This window comes from Musca autumnalis, unplaced genomic scaffold, assembly GCF_047663935.1.
Source record: "Musca autumnalis isolate F117 unplaced genomic scaffold, ASM4766393v1 scaffold_3, whole genome shotgun sequence".
Taxonomy (NCBI): Eukaryota; Metazoa; Arthropoda; class Insecta; order Diptera; family Muscidae; genus Musca; species Musca autumnalis.
This window is the reverse complement of record NW_027411866.1, coordinates 3043253-3066276: the sequence shown is the minus strand read 5'-3', so window position 1 is coordinate 3066276 and position 23024 is coordinate 3043253. Positions and strand designations below refer to the sequence as shown.

Below are 23024 nucleotides of genomic sequence, written 5' to 3'. Positions count from 1 at the left end.
CTTCTCTCATATCAATGAGAGCACCCCGATTAATATCAGCTCAATGATATGTAGACAGCGGAATTTTATGCAACACCTATTTTTGTAAAATTTGCATATTTTTGGCTTCTAATTAAATTCCAATCGAAATATATCACATTTGCAAAAATATGCGAAATGTATAAATTATGCATATGCAAATATTATTTTTGCATATTGAAAATTTCTGTATTTCACATATTTTCGTATGCTACATATATTTCAATAATATCTTCCAAAATGCTTATGTGTACATTTTTCTGTTTGAAATTCACTTCAGACAAGTCAAAAAAATAGAGAAATCTGTAACCAGAGCCACAATCTTCAAAATGTCGAAAATGGGGAGCTTTCGTTGTATGGGAGCGATATGAACGCCTAGACCTATATCGACAAATTTCACATGGAAAGTTTAATACCCCCAATGAAGACTTAATACCAAATTTTAGCCAATTCGGAGGGATATTGAGACCATAACCTTCAAAGTACAGAAAATCAGTAGGTTCTGGTTATGGGAGCTATATGAAGACGTGGACATATAACGACAAATTTCAGGTGGAAAGTTTTTTTACCTCCAACGAAGACTGAATACAAAATGTCAGCCATTTCAGTTTGATATTGAGGCCACAACCTTCAAAATACCGGGTATCGGGAGGTACGGTTCTATGGGAGCTATATGAAGACCTGGACCTATACCGATAAATTTCAGGTCGAAAATTGTGATGAACGAATACTTAATACAAACTTTCAGCCAATTCGATGGGATATTTAGGGCACAAAGTCTTGCATATGTTTTAGCAGGTATGTCAAAATATGCAAAAAATTAGGTCCAGACTAAATGTCCGTTCTAAAATTACTTATTGGTGCCACCATGGTGCAATTGTTTGCACACCCGCCTTGCACGCTGAAGGTCGGGCGTTCGATTCCCGGGCAGCAAACATCAAATTTCCAACGATGGCAAAATACCCCTCAGTAAAGTTGGCGAAATTTTCTGAGTATTTCAACCATGTACAACTTCTCTACAGGTGGTGTTTTAAGACATGCTTTTCGGACTCGGCGATAAACAGTAGGCCCCATACTTTTGCTGTAATGTGAATCGTGGTGCACGCCCTGTCCCTTCTGTGATTGTTATTATATTGTTATTTAAACTTAATGTGATAAGGTTGCAGACTCCAAAAATTTATTTCTTACAATGAGCTTATTTGTGCAAAAGAAACTTTGATTTGCTGAAAGCTAACTCGCAGGGTAGTGGTGTAGGGTATCGTATGGTCGGCCCTGTCCGACTATAGCCTTTGCTTACTTGTTTCTCTATAACTTTATTTTTTAAGCACTTTATCAGGATGAAGACAATATACCACATGCTACGCGTCCTTTAACCTAACCTATATACACTTTAATAAAAACAATCATCGAAATAATGGATTGGTGTCTAACCCAAGTAAGTTTGGACGAAATCCGTTTTAGACAATTTGGATTCCATTTAGTCCTTTCCGTTCGTCTGTCTGACTGGCTGGAGCACACGATAACTCTTGAACGAATCTCCAGATTCGGTTCAAAATTGGGGCCTCCGTTTGGGCCAAACTGGGATCAAGTTCGAAGATGTTGTTGTTGTAACCGTGTTTATTATTGTATGTTTGTGTGTTCGTTCTTCTGCTTAATCTGACTCTGTGTCTATCTCCAGTTTCCAGGAAAGTGGCTACTTCGATGGGATGTAACCACAGATCCACTGTAGTTAGATGTGTAGGTTTGGCGGGGCAGTTGAAAAGGTGCAGTGAGTCGTGCGGGCCCATGTCGCATACTGGGCAGATGTCTTCCACCGCGCGATCAATTTCCGCCCAACAAGTATTTAGGCGTCAGCAATATCCCGAGCGTAGTAGAACCAAAACTACTCTGGGTTGTCGTGGCAGCTGACACTCCTCAGCTGCGATAGATGGGGGATGTATTCCGAGGACTTTATTCATACTATATTTGCTTATGGCCTTAGCAACTGCGTCCGTGTGAATGGTATTTAAACCGGCTTGACATGCCTGTTGATCTAGGGGTTTTCTCCTGGATCGTTGGACATCTCCCTCTAGAGCGTAGACATCCTTCCTGATGTGCCTGAATGTGTAGGGCCTACCCACCAGATGGTGATTGGGATGGCTCTCGCGGTAACACCTGAGCAAATACTACAACGAAAGCATCTCAATGTGTTACCGTTCTGGAAGAATCTTTGCCTCCTCATGTAGATGGTCCACTGAAGACTTGAGGAGGCACCTTGTTGCTGTTCTCAGGGCGGCATTCTGACAGGTTTGAATCTTTTTCCAATTCGTATCACATAATCCAGGTGACCAAACTGGACCCGCATAGCTTACCACAGACCGACATATAGCGTTATATGTGGTCAACAAGGTTTCTTTATCTGCACCCCAAGTGCTGCCGGCTAGAGACTTGAGGACCTTGTTGCTACTTTTCAGTTTGTAATGTGCGAACATTGGAACGTAGTGTCGAATGTGACTCCTAGAATTTTAGGGCAGTTTGGGGTCGGAATTCTGCTATCGTCGACTGCGACATTCAACTATTTTCTAAACTGCGCAGTCCATGTGGTGAACAGAGTTGCTGTAGATTTTGTGGCGGAAATCTGCATATTTCTCGCGTGGAAAAAGGTGGTAAGATCGGTTAAATAGGAGTTCAGTCTCTCACAGATGTCATGAGGGTAGGTACCTGACGACAGGATCGTGCAATCATCTGCATACGTTACGATCTCGATGGCGTCTAGAGGGGGCGTAAAACAGGAGGGGTAGAGGTTAAACAGTTCCGGAGATATTACCCTACCTTGGGGAACTCCCTGTTTCATTCTACGGGGTTTGGACTTCTGGTTCCTGAATTCAACGTACAATAGGGGTCCACACTTTAAATTGACTATCCAACGTTTAAAGCGTGGCCGGAGGGTTGTCTGCTCAATGTCCTCAAACCGCTTGGAGTGCCTGACTGTATCAAAGGCTTTTGATAAGTAAAGCGCCACCATCACTGTTCTATCACAAGGCGGTCTCTGGTTGAGTCCTTGACAAATATATGTGGAGATGGCGTGCAGCGCTGTTGTCGTGCTGTGCTGCTTATGGAATCCATGCTGATGTTCAGCAACTGGATAACTATTTCTGATACTGGGGAAGACTAAGGTCTCAAGGGTCTTTGCTACGGTCGAGCACCCCGAGAGTGACAGGGCGAAGAGCAGAGTATTACGACGCATCAGATCTCTTCCTGCCGAGGATGAACCACCCACCACAGTTTACAATGGATGATGTTGCGAATGCCATCAGGAACACTAAATCATCCAACGCATTAGGCCCTGATGGAATCACAGTATCGGTCCACATCTACGGATACCTCACCCTCAAAAGTTAAAATTGTTTCGCTAAATCTTGAAGGGAGAAAAAAATTTGGTTCAAACACTCCACTATTCAAACTTTCGTCCAGGCGTCGATCAGAATATGGAATATAGACTATATCCGTCCACTCCACTATATCGGTCTATTCCTTTCTAAATTTCTAAATTTGTGGCAAAAGTGTAGTTTAGGGACATGTATCGGCCTCTATTAAGACGGTTAACATTTTCAGATATAATGGACCAAAAGCTCTACAAAAGCCCGTCAGAACCAACTAAATGACTGTTTAGTATCCGATCGAATTTATGCACATCGTAAAATTTCTTCCAAACGTACATGAAGTGCCAAGAGGGTCCAAATTGGACAACATCTTAGCTACCTTCCTCACAAAAGTTCATCTGTCCTGTTCGAGGATCCTACAGTCCATGAGTGAATGTGTCTACATCACCTTCATGGCAGATTCGTTAAAACTTTATTCTTCGCCAAACTCTTTAAACCTTCTATATCAATAGACTTGTCGCTTCGGTGATGTTGTGGGAACATACGTACGTATATCAATATCCATAGAAAATCCTTCCAACATTTTGAGCATTTCTTTCTGATTTTTTTTCTTCGTTTTGCAAAATCCCCTTTTAATGCTTCACGGAAAATCCACTCTAAACTCGACGATTTAATAAAATTTAATACACTGGTCATAACTGACTTCATCATTGGCATTTTATGGCGTTATGTGGTGGCGAAGTTGTTCCAGCGGTTTCTGTCTTGTGTTCTAAACCGTAACCGCAACCAGCCTACACAACCAGAGAGGAAATAGTTAAACCGCACGTATTGGGGATTTAGGATTGTATATAAACAACAAAACAGAAAATAAGCTTTAGAGGGAGAAAAAGTACGAAAAAAAAACGACAAAAGAAGTAATGAAAAATTGCCAACTAACTGAAAAAAGACAACAACAGCGAAAACCTAAAAGCTTATAATAAAATATGAAAAATGAACAAAGCGGTGGATCAAACTTTGATGGGTTTTGATATGTTCTACGACATAGAAAAAAAATTAAATCCTTGACTGGGCAATCAACGGGCAAAACCGTACTCCATACATCATAGTTTGTTTTCTCTTCACCCACTACAACAAAACAAACAAACGTCCTCTCTCCTCCTCCCATGTCAATATTTACTTGGCTCTACATATCCTTCATAAATATTTTGGTAGTTGTGTTTGCTTGTTTTTGCCGGCTGAAACAGCAGAGACCTACTTGAAAATTCTGTAACATTTGCTAACGGATTTCTGCCGTGCATTTTTAAAAGTAAAAGTTGATAATGAAACAAGTGAAAGGGTTGCAGTGTGGCAAAGGAAAGTATAGTGAGGAGTTGTTACATGGCTGTCGGAAACGAATGCAAATTACCCTATCAAATAAGACGCATTTGAGTGGTTATAAACCAAGAGAAGATTCAATGAAATTTTAAATTGTGTAAAGCTAATTTTAATTTTCTTGCTTTTATTTTTATTTATTTCTCGAAAAGTCGATTTCTATTCTTCAACCTGTTTATCACAATTTCCAATCACTTTGACTTTTAATTTTTCACTTCCAAAAAGTTACGAAAAAAAGCTGCTCTGCCATTTTGGCACATGAAAAACATTACCAAACTCATGTATCATCTTCTGTGTCATGTATAGTGTGCTTGTTGTCCTTTGTCCCAAGGAACTACAGCAGAAAAACATGGATGGAAGATTGTTAAAATGGCATCATCTGGTTTTTAGTTTTCATCCGTCTGCAAGAACATGATGCGGCGAATCGACAAATAAAAACAAGTGCATACTTAACTTTCACCCCAGATCAATGGATACGACTTGTATAGCAATCACTTTTTTGTTCCTTTAAAGGGTTGCCAGTATGGACAAAAAAATTGTTGAAATTTAGACAGCTGTTTCTGCATATCTCCTAGATGGAATCTACACGTTTAGAAGGAGCTTAGCGTAAGTATTAAGTGGTTTTTCATATTGGATGGCGTTAGGTTAACATATATAATGCGTCGATTCTATATGACTTTAACATGGCAAAGCCCTATATTAAGCGAAGTAGATAGTATCCAAGTGGAAGGATGTGGTTAGATTGCGTCGTTTCCCCTTTAAAGGGATCTAAAGTCCAATGAAAGCATCAAACGTGAAAATGGCACATGGTCTAACTCTGATCCGGAAACTCTTGAGCTCCTTGTCATCACCGACTTCTCGAATTGTGGGAAGGTATCAGACCGCTAATGCGATCCAATTAAACGTAACCATGCCACAGGGGATCTAAGTGACATTGTGGAGATCATAAGCCACCCAAAGATTGACTGCAACCGCTTTAAATCTCCCGAACCGGATGACATAATACCTGCAAATGATGCAAAACGCATAAAAGACATTGATGCCACGTCTGGGGGTATATTCAGAGCTTGTCTGATGTTGTAACATATTCAGGTTCTATAGAGAGAAATCACGCTGACATTCATCCCTAGGCGGGGAAGCAAAGTTCACACACTTTAAAAATACTATAGACCAATCAGTCTGTCTTCCTTTTTACAAAAATTACGGAAAGGTTGGTGGACCAAAGGTTGAAGGCCAAACTACCAATAACATCAATCAGTCCTGCCCAACATACCTACACTAAAGGCAAAATGGTAAAAACTGCACTGAGGAAGATGAATAATTCCAAATTCACGTTAGCAGCCCTTCTAGACATAGTCTAAACATAATTAATTCACTTATAGGCAGGTATTTCAAGTGGATTGACGAAATGCTAAGGAAGTTTGCAACCAGAGGCACATCCCCAGGTGGAGTATATTCACCTCTACTCTCGCTCATGGTGATCAGAGAAATTCTCAGTGAATTTGATAAACTTCGCATATGCACCCAGAGGAAATATATTTTTCGCTTTTGTTGGAACAACAATATCTATTTTTGTTCCAACAATGCATTTGTTTTGTTCAAGCATTGCAATTGCAAATCAAAAAATACCATTTTTTGCTCCAAACATAAAATATAAAAAGAACATGCGAAATTCCTCAATATTGTAAAAAAAATTAACAATACCGATGGTAGGAAATATCATAAAATTTGTACAACAACTATTGTCAGCCCAGAAAGCCTGTTACAGAAAAATGTTGATTTGATTGCATATAATTCTCATATACACTTTCCACATAATTTTGGTATAAATGTCACGTATAATATTATGAGCATTCACAATCACAGCAGGTTTACCAGGTTTAACTAAAAAGACAAGAAATTGAAAGAAGAAACATAACTACTCCATTGCGCTCATCCTCCAAGCACCTACCCCAACATAAGGAGTACCATAAAACCATAATCAGAAATTACGAAGAAAAACAACACTTCTCACATTGTGGTGTAACTGAACTATCAAAACACAAAGAAGAATGAGAAAGAAGAAGCAAATGAAAACAAGAATCTCATGGTGGAAATACACAAAAAAGAAAAACTAAAAAATAGGTATAAGAGGAACTCATACAAACAAAACTCATCAAAATTGTTTTTTTCACCACAGCATCGAATACAGAGAGAAGAGAATAAAGTTGCCGGAAAAAGACAATGATATTGTCAAGTTGAAAAAAATATTGTTGGATATGACAAAAACAATTGTTGTAATTGACAAAAACTATTGTTGGACTCATACATACGGAATCTAACAATATCTTTAAAATACATATTTTTCTCTTCGAATATTGTTGTATCAGTCATATTTTTTCTCTGCGTGTGCCGATGACGTCGTTGTTGAAAATTACCACAGACCATAGCGGCCTTCAATCAAGGAGCTCTAGTAAAATTAGCGAGATGGGCTCACTGGAATGACCTAGGGATGAATTCTTCTGGGTGGTGCTTTTCACGAATAAGAGGAAAATCGACACACCCAATAATTATAAATGGAGTCACCTTGAAGCTCTCTTCTGAAACCAAGTATCTAGGCATAATTCTGGAACACTGACTAACACGGAAAATTGATGTCGAAAAACGCGCAAAGAATGGCTGATAGCACTGTATACATGCAAGAACTCCATTGGCAAGAGTTGGAGACTGAAACCACAAGTCATACACTGGGTGTTTCTGACTGTTGTACGACCAATTCTTACCTATGGAGCTCTGGTTTGGTGGCACGCTAAACAAGAAATCGTATCTGCTCGAATTAAACAGAGTCCAAAAAGCGGCATCAATGCTCATCACTGGTGCTACAAAGAGCACTCCACAGGCAGTCTCAAAGAGCTTAATTTGTGGCGCAGCTCTCAACATGTTCACGCTGCGATTCTTAGTCGAACAGAAGTTACATTGAGAACGATTAAGTAAATAAATATTACCACAAATGAACTTCGAGCAAACAATTGGGCACATCCCCTATCAGAGATGCCCGGATCCACAACACTTCACCTCTAGACGGTAAAGTAATTTATACCGATGGATCTAACGTGGATAATGGAACAGGTGCAAGCGTCTGTAGCGATATCCCCGAACTACGACTTGCATTTAAGTTGAACAAAAATTATAATGTCTTCCGAGCTGAGATCTTTAAAAAAATAGGAAAAGTGACATCGATGGACCGCTGACTATCTACCCTTTTAAATCACTCAGGTCCTACTCCATCAAGTCTGCCGTAGTTTTGGATTGTAAGAACGCGTTGGGTGACGTGAAATCAACTGCAACATTATGTTGGGTCCCTGATCATTATAACATTGAAGGAAATAAAATCGCAGAAGAACTGACAGGTCGTACACGCAGAGAAAAAAATTTTTCGGTTTTGTTGGAACAAAAATATCTATTTTGGTTCCAAAAATGTGTTTGTTTTGTGCAAACATTGTAATCCAAATCCAAAAATACCATCTTTTGTTCCGAACATAGAAAACAAAAACAACTTTCGAAATTCCGCAATATTGTAAAAATCGTTAACAATACCGATTGTAGGAACAATCATAATCTAATTTTTTTACAAAACATATTGTCAGCCCTGAAAACCAGATACTAATTTTTTTGATTTGAGGGTATATACTTCTCATATACACTTTCCGCACAACTTTGATATAAATATCGCGTATAATATTACGAGCATTGATGAACGCAATACATGGCTTGCTACTTTAGCTGACAACAAAGACAAAAAGCCACAAGCAGCCGCCACCACAACATAAGGAATAATTAAACACGATAACAAACATGAAAAAGAAAGGAGAATGAAATAAAGAAAAAGAATGAAACCAAAACAGAAACAAATAAAAACAAGAGTCTCATTGTTGGTATACATACACACAAAAAAAGAAGATAAAGGCAGCATGTCATACAAACACCACAACTCACCAAAATTGTTTTTTCAACACGACATCGAATAGCGAGAGAAGAGAAAAAAAGTTTCAAAGAAAAGAGAGAGATATTGTTCTGTTGACACAAACTATTTTTGGATTTAACAAAAACGATTGTTGTATTCACAATACCACATAAGGAATCCAACAATATGTTAACAATACATATTTTGCTCTTGGAATATTGTTGGATCAATCATATTTTTTCTCTGCGTGTAGATCACTGTCATAAGCACTTACAACTCAGTCAAGTTACGCATCCTTTACCTAACCTTACCTATCCTTGTGGAATGGGTAAATGAGCATTCGACTATACACTCTCAGCCTGTGACTGTACCTATATAGCCCAAACCAATCCAAACCCGTTGATTAGCATAAAATCCTCTTTCTAGTAGCACAAAAATATAATTTTCGTTAGGATCCGTAGATTAATTTCGGATCTTTCTTTTGTTGAAAGCAGGACAACAACAAACAACTTTGGTAAATATTGCGACCGTTGGGAGGGGTGTTCTGCATTTATCTGGAGAAATATAAATGTAATCGGGATAACATCCAACGCAAAATTGAAGCCATACCAGTAAATTGTTTTATGTGAAAAATAGGAAGATCCCATAACGTCCACAGGAATAGAATCCTACATCTATCATTATGACAAAAGCAATATTTGGATATACAGTGCTGCTCAAAACATTTGCAACTCAGGTGCCTATTTCACATTTAGACTATTTTTATGGGCATTTTAGGTTTTGAAATATATTTATTTTCACAATTTGATTCTTTATTGACCCAACTTTCAAGATTTTAAAATGATTATTCAGTTCTTAGCGCTTATGTTACAGAAATGTGTGAAATGTCGGAGGATCACGTGTTTTAGCCTGCTCAAAACATATGCAACTCCGTGGTTCGTATATTTATTACCTAATTTTTGTTGAGTTTTTTGTATTGTTTGGCACAAGATTGTTTTTAATCAGAAGAAGGGGGCAAAAAGCTTTTATGAGAAATACATTCTATGGCGCCTATGTTTAATTTTGACAGACAAGTATGCCGAAAACAAGACATTTATAATTTTTTAATAAAAACAAAAGTTATGGTCCGAAATTTGTATCAAAGATATGAAAAATGTTTATTTCTGAAAATTGTGGATCCAACGCAGTCCAGAAATAAATATAAAAACATGACAATATTTAAAATTGAGCTGTATACCGTGTAAAAAGTACTAAAATTGCGATAAGATGGGAAGGAGGTGAATGTAAAACTAGATCTACTGCAGGAGATAATCAAATAATGATACGAATTTTTATGCAGATCCCTCAGAGGACATCAACAGACGTTAAATAAAGGCGTTACACCGATAAATCTATACAAAACCCTTTGATATATACCATAGATACCGGTGTACCAATATGGGCAAATTTTAGGAAAACAGTAATTTCTAGGAAATGTTCCGTTTTTTCATATAAATTTTGCAAAAAATGTTTGGAATTGATTTTGGAGATATAAAATCGAGTATTTTTCCTACTTAAAACAACATTTAAGTTAAATGACTTGAAAAATGTACTTGATCACCAAGTCGAATAATAATCGAATTTGTCCCCTTATACAAAAAAGTTGACCCAAAACGAAGATGGTGTTTTATATTGACCTGGAGGTATTTTTATGGACAGATATTGTACTAGAGCCATGAGGTCGAGATATTTATTGGATTTAAAAACTAACCAGACATATAATATGTCGAAATCGCACCAAGTACACACCACAGATGTCGTATAAGAGAGGTTTTTGGCATAATACCGCCACAAAACGTATGTATAACCACGTAAAAGTAGCAATTTTTTGCAAATATTTTGTGTGTTCTTATCGGACCCGATCAGCTTAAGTGATCTGAATGCATATAAAAGGTTCCGGGGCCCTAAAATGGACTCTACACTATTAAATATCTAATAAAACTTTTGTATTTAATAATTATCCTTAGAGACAGGATTCAAAAGGATATATTAATTTATTTAGTTACATGAATACCTTTATGATATGTCCAGATAATAAATAAAAGGTTAAACTCACAATATATTACCAAAACACAAATCATATCTTCAGATTTTGAATCAAATTTTCTAAGTTGCAAATGTTTTGAGCAGGACCAAAAGTGTGTCCGAGCTTTGTTTCGTGTATTTTTGTAAAATAAGTGCAATTATTGCCAATTCTTTTTCAAATCTTTAAAAAGGGGTCAATAAACAATCAACCTACAAAAATATTTGCATTTCAAATCCATAAATTACCTCACAACTATATAAAAATTTAAGTAGTCATTCTAATTGCAAATGTTTTGAGCAGCACTGTATATTTATTGGGATGTTTTTTACATTGCTTCAAAATTCACTGGTCTGGCTTCAAACTTGAGGTGCAATTTTCTAGGCAGCTAAATCACCGAGAGTAAGAGTATGTCGTTGTAATAAGGACCACAAATATCACCTGAGACCTGACATTAAAGTACACGAAAGACCAAAAAATTAATGTTTGTGCGGCAGGTATCGGAAATAGTGGGTCAAATAATCCACTGATATGTCCAACACTCGATATGATAGAATTATATTTCCTATGGTTGGTGGATGTAGGGTTTATGGAACTTTCGTGTGGACCATTATCTCGCAAAGAATGGAATATTCTAGACAAAAATTATACCGTTGTAATAAGGGCAGGTATGTCTGTGTGAAATAAATTTTCAAATCGATCTAAGAATAATTTAAACTTTTGTGGCAGTAAGGAACGTACCTTACGATGTGCAAAGTTAAGTTTTGGACCAATTGGGGTACTTCCTTCAAAAGTTTTCGTGGTCACAAGACGTTGTTGATTGTGGTCATTTAATTTTTAAGGCCACTATCTTTGGATAATTTATGTCCACTTAAGAAAAATATATACCCCTGTAACGGGGACAATAAGGACTACCTGTGTTAAAAAACGATCCATACGAAGGCTTTAAACTGAATTTATGAGAACATTTTACTAGAAGAGATTCCAGAAGGGCTTTGCCATTATAGCCCAATTTTCAACTTATTTAGCGCTTGGAAAAATAGCTGTAATGGGTAAAATTTTGAACCAGATCAGTTACTCCTTTCGAAAGCTGTGATGCGCAACAGCCTGGCAGATAGACTGATGGACATGGTCAAAACGACTCCAAAGTATCTGGAACCGCTAAGGATTTGTTTTAACTTTTCAGACTCATGATTTCTAAAAGGATCATTATCGCACTTTGACAAATTTCTTTTTGTCACTTTTGGTCGTTTTCAAGACTTATTTTGGTAGCGAAAATGTTAAATCATTGAAAAAGACAACGAAATCGTCCCTCAAGTTCACGAGCCCCTTTGATTCGTTTTTCTTTTTTCCTCTTGTAATAATTCTTTTTTGTGTTGATGGTGGTGTTGGCGGTAATGTTTACTGTAACCCTTAACTACTGCCGCCGATGCTTCTGTTTCTGCTACTGGCGCATTCGCATACTTCTTAGTCCTGTCTCGTACAAATTTCGGGTGTTTGGACAATTTTTATGTTTTCAATGTTGTCATACGTTTTTTATGATTATTACTGCTTGCCCAAAAAAAGGATGTTATCCTTTTTATCCTGTATGTGTGCCTTAGTGAGAGGATAAAACACTACCGGTTCCCTTTTTTATTGACATGACATGCTACAAACATAATTGTGTCTGGATGTGCCTGTTGGGTGATCCTTTTCATTTACAGTTTTGTATGTGACTGCTTGCCAGGCTGCCTGAATTGCTGTCCGTCCTTCCATTCGTATGTCTCTCTGTGTTAAGTGTTGACACATAAAATAAGTTTTTACTCTTTGTTATAAAATAATGACCCTCATCATCACCATGAAATGGGTTTTTCTTGTTGTTGTTGCCGTTGCACATGTAGTGAACGTACATGAATTACTGTTGTTGTTGTTGCTACTGCTCCTGTCGCAAAGTGGCATCGGTGACAAGTGTACGTACAACGAGCTAGTAAAAAAAGGATTCCCTGCCATCACCACCATATTGTGGTGCAGTTAAAGAGTGTCGTCATATGGAGGTCACTGAACTTTTCTTCCATTATGACCAAGAAGTGGTCTCGACAATAGCTTGTTAGTTTTCTAGTAGTGAGCAAGCAGGATTAGGATTAGGATTAAGATTATGTGGATTTGAAATGCTGATGTTAACACAAAACGACGTCGCCTGAGCATCATTAGAGTAGGTGGTTTAAGAAACAAACCGAAATAGCATTTAAATGATGTCTGCTGAGAAAAAATTAACCAGTTAATCCCTTAAAGAAGTTATTAGATATTGCCGATAAGAATTGAAGTGCACTTCAAATGATTAACCAAATGAAACGGTTAGAGAAAAATGCAGAAGTCATTATGAGATTAATGAACGGTGCAGTAAAAGGTATTAAGTCAGACGTACCTGTTTCAAAAATAAAATATAATTAAAGGATTAGTGAGGGAATTTAACTGAGAGGTTAATGTGCCTAGGAAAATGTGTAATGGACAAACTGAGCTGAACACCACCTGTAGGTCTAATTTGTAACAGTTACCAAATATCGATAGTGTTTATATCTGAGGAAGTAGCATAAGTCAACTTATGGCAATTTTGATTTGTATGTACTACGTAGATGTACTTTTTCACATCATTTTTGAGTCAAAAAAATAAAACTAATGACATGTTTCTCTAAGACGATTCGAATTCAAATTCGTTCGAATTTCTATCAAAATCCTTTTATTGTAGAAAATCAATTTTCGTCTTTTATTTCACAGTTTTTAATTTAGTGTTGTCAGTGTTCCACTTTTTCTTCGGGTTTTCGTCCATTTTGTGAAATAATCGTCAAACAAAAGTCGAAAAATCAGTTCTGCCATTTTCTACCTGCAGAAATTTTGCTGGTAGCCTGTGGTAGAAGAGAAAGCCATTTTCGCTCTCTCTCCCCTCTCACTCTCTTAAAAATTGCTTCCAGTTTTGCCACTTTTCGGGGTAAGGAATGCCTTGCAGGTTAAAAATGGTAACAAATGGTTAAAATGGTAACCTCAGGTAAGTAAAGGAACACAGCTAATATATCCCACATGGTTGTAAAATAGGAAGATCAGAATACGCTTCCTCCTATAGTGCTCAGCATGGTGCAATACATATGGTGAAGCGATAAGGCCAGCTGATTCACCCAATCCGTCAAATTCATTGTTATTGTAAATCCCAGCAATGACAAACGGCACTGCCCTGTCAAGTCGCTTGCCCTGTCAGATAACCTCAACAAAGTTACAGTGCTGCTCAAAACATTTGCAACTCCGTCCTTCGAATATCTATTTGGGAAAACAGTAATTTCCAGGAAAAATTGAATTTTTCATAGAAATTTTGCAAAAAAAATGTGTGGTATTGTTTTGGAAAAGTGAAACCTAGTACTTCTCGTTGATTTAAATCAATATTTAAGTTATATGACTTGACAAATGTACTTGATCATCAGGTCGAAAGATAATATGATTTGTCCCCTTATACAAAAAATTTGGCCTAAAATATAGAAAGTGTTTTATATTGCCCTGGAAGTATTTTTATGGACAGAAATGGTACTAGGTGCATGCGGTCGAGATATTTATCAGATCCAAGAACTAACCGGACAGATAACATGTCAAAATCGCACCATGTACACACCAGAAGTGTCGTATAACAGGGTGGTTTGGCATAATACCGCCTCTAAACTAGTATTTTTTGCTATTATGTTTAAGTTCTTATTGGAACCGATCAGCTAAAGTAATCTAAATTCATATAGGAGGTTATGGGACTCTAATCTGGCCTCTAGTCTATTAAATATCGAATAAAACCTTGGTATTTAACAATTATCCTTAGAGCACAGGATTCCAAAGTATATATTAATTTATTTAGCTAACTGGTTTCCTTTACGATGTCTCCAATCTCACAATATATTATCAAAACAAAAATAATTTCTTCAGATTTTGAATCAAATTTTCTCAGTTGCAAATGTTTTGAGCAGAACCAAAAGTGAGCTCGAGCTTTGTTTTGTATATTTTTGTAAAATGACTCAAATTTTTTGCAAATTAATTTTTAAATAAACAATCAACGTACACAAATATTTGCATTTCAAATCCACAAACTACCTCAGAATTATATAAAATATGAACTAGTCATTCCAGTTTCAAATGTTTTGAGCAGTACTGTATTTTAAAGACGACCATCCGAATTTATCCACTTGATTGGTGTTACAATATAAATTTTGTTGAGCAAGCGAAGAGTTAAAAGGCGAAAATAGGGATTCGCCCTTTCAAACTCGTCTAACAGAAGGGTATGATCACTAGGTTATGACTTGTTGACCTTTCTTTTCAAAAAGTATTTCCTGTAGCGGGAATCAATGAACTTTTGTCTATTAAAGACGAAAATAACGTTTATTTTTAGGTATTAAAAAATATCATGCTTTAATTTTTATTTATTGTTTTCAGGACGAAGCTCATTTATTTATGAACGTTTTTAATTAATTGAATTTTAATCGAGCAAACATCACCTAAGGACTTTGTATTGGAAAAGTGAATTCTAGCGAAGTCCCACACACCCAACCAATATGCTACGATCGTTTCGCTGGTGGTTTAATTCAGCTCATCAGGCATATCGGATGTGAATGGCTAGAAGACAACGACTGATTTTGATAATTTCTATTTATACAACCATTATTACAAATTTGCAGATATGAAGTATGTTTGAAGCCTTTCTCAATAAACACACATTATAGAATTATTTCTCAATAAACACACATTTACAATCGAATATGGGTTTTCTTCATGAATTGTAATGCCATTCATTTCGGAAGTTTGATATGATTGATTGGCAGAGGCTTAGAACGCTAAGACCTCGAAAACATTGTCTGTTTGCTGGATAGGACCCAGGTTCAAAGTTTTATTTATTGTTGTCTTATTAGGACGAAGGTAATTTATTTATGGAAGTTTTTAATTAATTGAATTTTAATCGAGCTAATATGGCCTATAAATTTTGTGTGAGTGAAAAAAAATATTTCCATCTGCTCTTCCTAACTTTTATTCAATTTAAATAAAGAAAAGGGTCACGCACAAACCACTTTAAATTAATATGATATATAATTATAGATATGTTGTTCCAAAGCACATTTCCAGTTATACATATGTATATCTGCCTATATTGACTTCAAAAATTTGTCAAAAAGTTCATATAGAAAAATTTTCAAATGACTTTGTGCTTTTTTATCGAAACACCTTATTATTAAGATTTTATTTAATCGTGGTAAAAACTTATCAAAATATGATACAGGGATACGATGTTGTAAAAACGTCATAAACCTAATGATCACAGTTTACAATTGCAGAACTCATTAGGAATGCCAAATCTTCCAGAGCCCTGAATAGATTTCTATGATCATGATAAAGCAATTGGTCCTTATTTATCAGTGACCAACCATACGATTGTCGAAGCCTGATCTGCTATTAAAACATGCGGATAATGGGAGTAAGGATATTATGCCGATTTCTCTTTTCTAGTCTAGTAGTCAAGATACCAGCTATCTTGTACTTTTGAGCCTGCGAGGATCAATTGCCGATATCGAGTATGATTTCCGTAAATATCTCAAACATCTTTTCAAATCCATTACACTAGTTGATCGCTTAAAGGGTGTTTAAACAAGCCATCAATGTCATATGGCCTGAAATTGTCCATCGTTATACAGTCGCTCATGTCTGCAATATTGGAGATTGTATTGGGGAGTAAGGGTTGCATAAGGTATAGTGGCTAAAGCGACCCTTTCTAAGACTTACAATCCAAATAAGCAGAAGGTAAAGTGTGCCCACAATCCTTAGTAAGACAAGTCAAGTCGGATCGTAGATCAATATCTTGGTCCCATTGCAGAAGCAATGGCCTCCGCGTGGTACTCCCTGGGGACCACTTCATAGTTATGTAGTGGAAGCTAATACGAGCGGCGTTTTGCCAGGCTGTTGGCAAAGCTGGCAACCCCAGCACCAGTCTAGGATGCCTTAGACCAATCATCTACCCATCCGAATACACATTGATTACTGAAACCGTTACAAATGAAAATCAAACACCAACCCCCTCGATGACGACCATTGGAATGAAACAAAGGATACGAATAGGCTCTTGGAATGTAGGTACTATGTTGGAACCATCGAAGCTTGCTCAGATAGAAAAAGAATTCATCAACTACAAAATGCTGATACTTGGCTTAAGCGAAGTGAGATGGCCGGATAGTGGGGAAATCAACACTATCGGTGGATCAAAATTTGTGTACTCGGGAAAACCTCCCGACCAACCCCGAGCTAGCGGCGTTGGAGTCCTCCTTTCTCCAAAAGCCAAAAAAGCTCTACTTGAGTGGAAACCACACACAGATAGAATAATTGTGGTCCGACTTAAAACAAAAACAAGACCCATATCATGCATTCAATGTTATGCACCCACCGAACTCGCCGACATGGAATGCAAATCACGTTTTTATAGCAAACTATCGAATGTGCTTAACAACATTAATCATGGCGACATCAAAATTCTAATGGGTGATTTCAATGCACAGGTTGGGAGTGAAAACCGCAACGGTGGAAATGCTATGGGCAAACATGGACTTGGTCACCTGTCTGAAAATGGAGAGCTGCTACTAGAAGTAAGCGACAACTTCAACCTAGTATTAGGCGAAACACTTTTCCCGCACAAACAAATTCACAAAGTATCATGGGTTTCCCCGGATAGGCTAACTGAGAATCAGATAGATCATATTGCCATCAGCAAGATGTGGAGAGGATCCCTGCTTGATGTGAGAAACAAGAGAGGAGCAGACGTTGCGAGCGACCATCACCTGATTGTAGCTGACATACGATTAAAACTTCGATCTGTAATTCGCAACAGCAGAAGTATGAGATGATCATTGGACATCACAAAACTCAAAAACCATCTGCGTTCACTGAAACAGCAATAAATGAAATTGGCTACACCAAAAAAGATAATAAACCATGGATTTCAGACACAACATGGGAACACATTGAAAAGAGGAAACAATTGAAAGCCGAAATCAACAAGGCCAATTCTCCCAATCAAAAAGGAGAAAAGTTAAGACAATACAGCTCTGAAGATAAGAAAGTAAAAAGAAGTGCCAGGAAAGATAGGAGGAACTGGATACAAAGACTTGCAGAAGAAGCAGAAAAAGCCAGCGAGACAGGAAGATTGAAAGACCTATACAAAATAACAAAACAAATTGCAGGAATCAACAAATTCAGCGCAAAACCCCTCAAAAATGAAAATGGAATCCTTACATGCGATAAGGACAAGCAGTTGAAAATCTGGGAAAAGTACTATAAAGAACTATTGACAACGAGCAACAATAAAAAAAATATATAAATATATGTGACTGTGATCCAATGCAGCACACAAACAACATCAGAGAAGATATTAATGTTTTAACTCCAACACCGGCCGAAGTATCGGAAGCAGTCCAGCAACTTAAAAGTGGCAGAGCGGCAGGGCCAGACGGCATACCTCCTGAAATCTTAAAAATTGATATTCAACTAACGACAAGATAAATATATATCCAATTATTAATCACTTTTGGACAAACGAGCACCTGCCGAAATAACTAAAAGAGGGATTAGTCATAAAGTTACCCAAAAAAGGCGATCTTCAAAACGTTAGCAACTGGAGAGGAATAGCGTTGCTAAATATGTTAAATAAAATCATTGCACTTATTCTTCATAAGCGCATATCAACAATTATTGAACCCCAACTAAGACCAGAGCAAGCAGGTTTCAGACCAAACAAGTCATGTGTAGACCACATTAACAGCATCCGAGTGATCGTGGAGCAGTCTGCTGAATGGCATTCTCCACTGTATCTAATATTTGTGGACTTTAAACGAGCGTTCGACACAATCCACCACAATGCTATTTGGAATGCATTGGAATGTAAAGGTGTACCCCGTAAAATAATTAACCTGATCAAAGAACTATATAAAGATGCACATTTCCGTATATCTCACGAAGGCCTTGTAAGTGAAGAAATAAAGGTTAATGTTGGAGTAAGACGAGGTTGCGTCCTATCGTCGCTTCTATTTAACATTGTTCTTGATGTTATTATGAGAAGAGCTATGGCAGAACTGCCGAAACCTGGACGCTAAGCAGACGAAAAACGAATTAATTCTTTTGAAATGTGGATTTATCGCCGTATCCTAAAAATTCGCTGGACAGACCGCATTTCAAATGAAGAAGTGCTACGACGGATGAATGTCGAACGAGAAGTTATACGCAATATAAAAAGCCGAAAAACATCCTACTTAGGACATGTAATGCGTAATGAAAAATATAAACTGCTCCAAGCCATTATTCAAACAACTATAGAGGGAAGAAGACCGAGAGGCAGAAAAGAAACATCATGGATAAGAAACATCCAAGAATGGACGGGTCTACAAGACGAAAGAAGCCTCCTGAATGCCGCAAAGAATAGGAACCTCTCTATAATATAATAAATCATATATACATATATATGCATATTGAATTGTTAACAATGTAACACATAATTGTATGATCGCTAACACCCGAATACAGGTTGGCAAATAAAGAAGAAGAAGATGGCAGAACAATGTGGAGTGACAATAGGCCTACATGGAAATTTAGATGATCTTGACTACGCAGATGACATTTGCCTCCTGTCACACCGTTTCTCCGACATGTCTTCAAAACTTACAAATCTTACGGACAGAGCTGTTAGAGCTGGACTTCACATCAATATAGCAAAAACCAAATCAATGAGAATACATAGCGGAAACACCAACCACTTCCAAGTAATGAACCAGCCAATTGAAGATGTATCCTCATTCAATTATCTCGGCAGCATCATAACTACAAATGACGGTAGCGACAAAGACATACAATGTAGACTCAACAAAGTTAAAACTGCATTTGGAATGCTTAATAAACTATGGAGAGATAGGACTATATCCTCGGGAACCAAACTAAAAGTATTTAACAGCAATGTAAAATCTGTTATGTTATATGGCTGTAAAACCTGCATGATTCCAAAGAACCTAATACGCTCCAAGCAAGCATTTACGAATAGGTGCCTGCGTCGCATATATGTTATTTACTGGCCCAACACCATAACTAACAATGCTCTGTGGAATATGTCGAATCAACAACCACTGGAAGAAGAAATTAAACGAAAGAAATATAGATGGCTTGGTCATACCATGAGAAAAGCTTCGACTGACGTAACCAAACAACTAATCGAGTACAATCCCCAAGGTTCGAGACGTATTGGTCGACCGAAAAGCACCTGGAGGCGCCAAGTAGAATCTGAATTAAAAGAGAGCCGAATAACATGGAGTGAAATGAAAAACCTTGCCATGGATAGATGGAAAACATTTGTGACGGCCCTATGTTCCAGTCGGAATTAAAAGGACTATATATATATTTACTTTTTGCGTCCACACCAGCAAAACTGCAATGAAATTACTTCTCCACATTCTCTGTGTGGGCAGATATGGAATGTATTTATTTCGGGTCATATGACATTGACGGCTAGTGCAAATACCCCTTTAATATAAATCATATGGTTAATGGGACAACTTTTTAGAAAACGCTGCATATTTTTAGGTGCTGAATTTAAAGATCCATATGGTGAGTGTAAGAGGAATTTTTTGTAAATAATGTCCCAAATTTATTAAACAATAAGTATTTGCCCTTAAATTTTACTTCCCTTTAATATCATTTCAATTCCTGAAAATTCCTGCATTTAAACTCTCTTATGCAAACAAATCATTTCCATCAATCTGTTTTTCCTTCCACTGATGCATTTTCCTCTGTTTCATTCTGAAAGAATATGAAATTGTACTTATCTTTGCTTGACACCAATAAAATCGTTTACTTCTCCCCTGAGCTTTATTTTTTTGTATTTATTTTCCTTTAATAAAACAAATATTGCTGTCTTATATTGCGTCCCTAAAGCTTTTGCCGCAGTACCGCTGTCACCCCTATCAGTTGAGGGTAATATCAACAACAACCAAATGTAAATGAAGTGTTGGAAGACTCATTCGTATAACCAACGATTTAGGGAGAGATCCCTATTTGCGATAAACGTTAATGACTTCTTTTTATGCTTAACAAAGTTGACTCAAAGGAATTTGCGTTTTAATATTTTCTCAGGGAATGTCAATGAAAGAAGGTGGATTGTCAAATGATGATGACAATGATGGAAAGGTTAAACGCAGACACACATACTTTATTTCAACTCCCCTCTCCCCTTTATTTGTTAACACAAAATTTGCATAAATTTAAAAACATTGTTTTTTTGTGGAATTTTTGTTTTGTGTTTGCACAGCTTTTAAAAATCATATGCCGTGTATAATTTTATTTATTTATGATTATATTAAAATGTTGAAAACAGAATACAAGGATACGGCAATCAAATAAAGACATAAATTGAATTTTTTTTATTAAATTCACAATGAAATTGATGCGTAATGGATAGCAGAGAGAAAGACAGACATACAGAATGAGTCAATATTTACACAAAACATTAAAATCAGTTTTATGCTCGTCTACCTTTGACATTGCCCCAAGTAAGAACGGAAGGATATATTTATGTGTGTTTGAATGGATGGTTGCATCATTTTTCTTGTCATCCTCCTCATTATGCTGCCGCTGGGCTTTCGAGCAAAACAAATACAGTTGTTGTCGGCGCAATGTGTTAACCTTGTTTACATTAATTGTTTAGTTAATGTGAAAGCTAAACTAAAGAAGAGATAAACGAATCATGTTTTTGCTTCGAGGGTGTTTGCAAGATTAACACAGGATATCACACAGGACACGGGAAAAGTAAATAAGGATAAACAATTATGTTTGTACGAAATGGCAATGATTTTATTTAATAATGAAATTCAATTTGTGTGTGTTTGTAACATATGCAACTGACATTAGTAGCTTAATAAGACAGGATATATGAAGGGCATTTTTTGGGAAGCTGTTGAATTCTCTTGTTTTTTGTGTAAATGACAAGGGTAATTTGCAACATAACAGATTAATAAAATTGTTATATGCATTTGTATGTATAAATCCTATAATAAAGAGACCTTCCTTTAAGTCTAAGGCTCTTCTCATATCGACACCTCCAAATAATAGTATGCTAAGTCTAAAAAGTGAGTTTTGCAGGAGAAGCTCTCAAAGTTTGGAAATTTTTTTGAACTTCAGTACTATGCTAAGTCAATATTTGTTTATAACTTCTGTTCGGATTGACCGATCATTACCAAAATTAGACAGAATTTAAGTCAAAGGACGTTCGACACCTCCAAATAATAGTTTGCTAATTCTGAAAAGCGAGTTTTGCAGGACAAGCTCTCAAAGTTTGGAAATTTCTTTGACCTTCGGTACTATGCTAAGTAAATATTTGTTTATAACTTCTGTTCGGATTGTCCGATCATTACCAAAATTAGACAGAATTTAAGTCAAAGGACGTTCGACACCTCCAAATAATAGTTTGCTAATTCTGAAAAGCGAGTTTTGCAGGACAAGCTCTCAAAGTTTGGAAATTTCTTTGACCTTCGGTACTATGCTAAGTAAATATTTGTTTATAACTTCTGTTCGGATTGTCCGATCATTACCAAAATTTGACAGAATTTAAGTTAAAGGACGTTAAATATAAAAATGTAAAGAACTTGAAAACATGCTAAGTCGACTTAGCATACTATTGTTTGGAGGCGTCGATATGTGAATATTGATACAGAGCTAATGTATGAAAATAAATGTGGATATGCTTCAAATTCTAGTTTTGTATAATGCGAAGAGAGATATTTCACGTCACATACGAACAACCCTAGTTTGGTCGTACTAGCACTATTTATCAGTACTGAGTTTATAGAACCATAGTAGGGGAATTGAGCAGGTGTCTATGGTAATGTTAAAATAGTAGAAATACTTTTTTTTCCAAAACAACTTACGTATTTAGGGGGGTTTTCAAAACAATATTGATAAAGCGACAAAATTTGCGGGGATATCAATAGATAGGGCTTTTTTCAAACTGAGTTTCGACAATATTTAGAGTACCATTTTAGCGAATATTTTCGAACTTTTGTAGGGAGGTATCGGAAGTTCCATTACTTCCACCTTCGAATTTCATCTAATATTCGAAGAAATATTACGATATCCAAATTGTGGACGAACGCAGTATTCGGTTCGAGCTATCCAGTCACTACATATGGTGCCATAGGGGGTTTTTACAACTTTCGGTCTTTTTTTTTCAAGAAGTATGGACTTGCCCTTG

General features: G+C 36.8%; 1 protein-coding gene across 1 annotated transcript; it reads left to right on the top strand.

Annotated features, from left to right (window-relative positions):
* Window positions 1–19779: 19779 nt before the first annotated feature.
* On the top strand, window positions 19780–20163 carry LOC141396865 (uncharacterized). Its single transcript, XM_073972543.1, has one exon. The coding sequence runs from the start codon at window positions 19780–19782 to the stop codon at window positions 20161–20163; it is 384 nt and encodes a 127-aa protein (XP_073828644.1).
* The last annotated feature ends 2861 nt before the right edge of the window (window positions 20164–23024 follow it).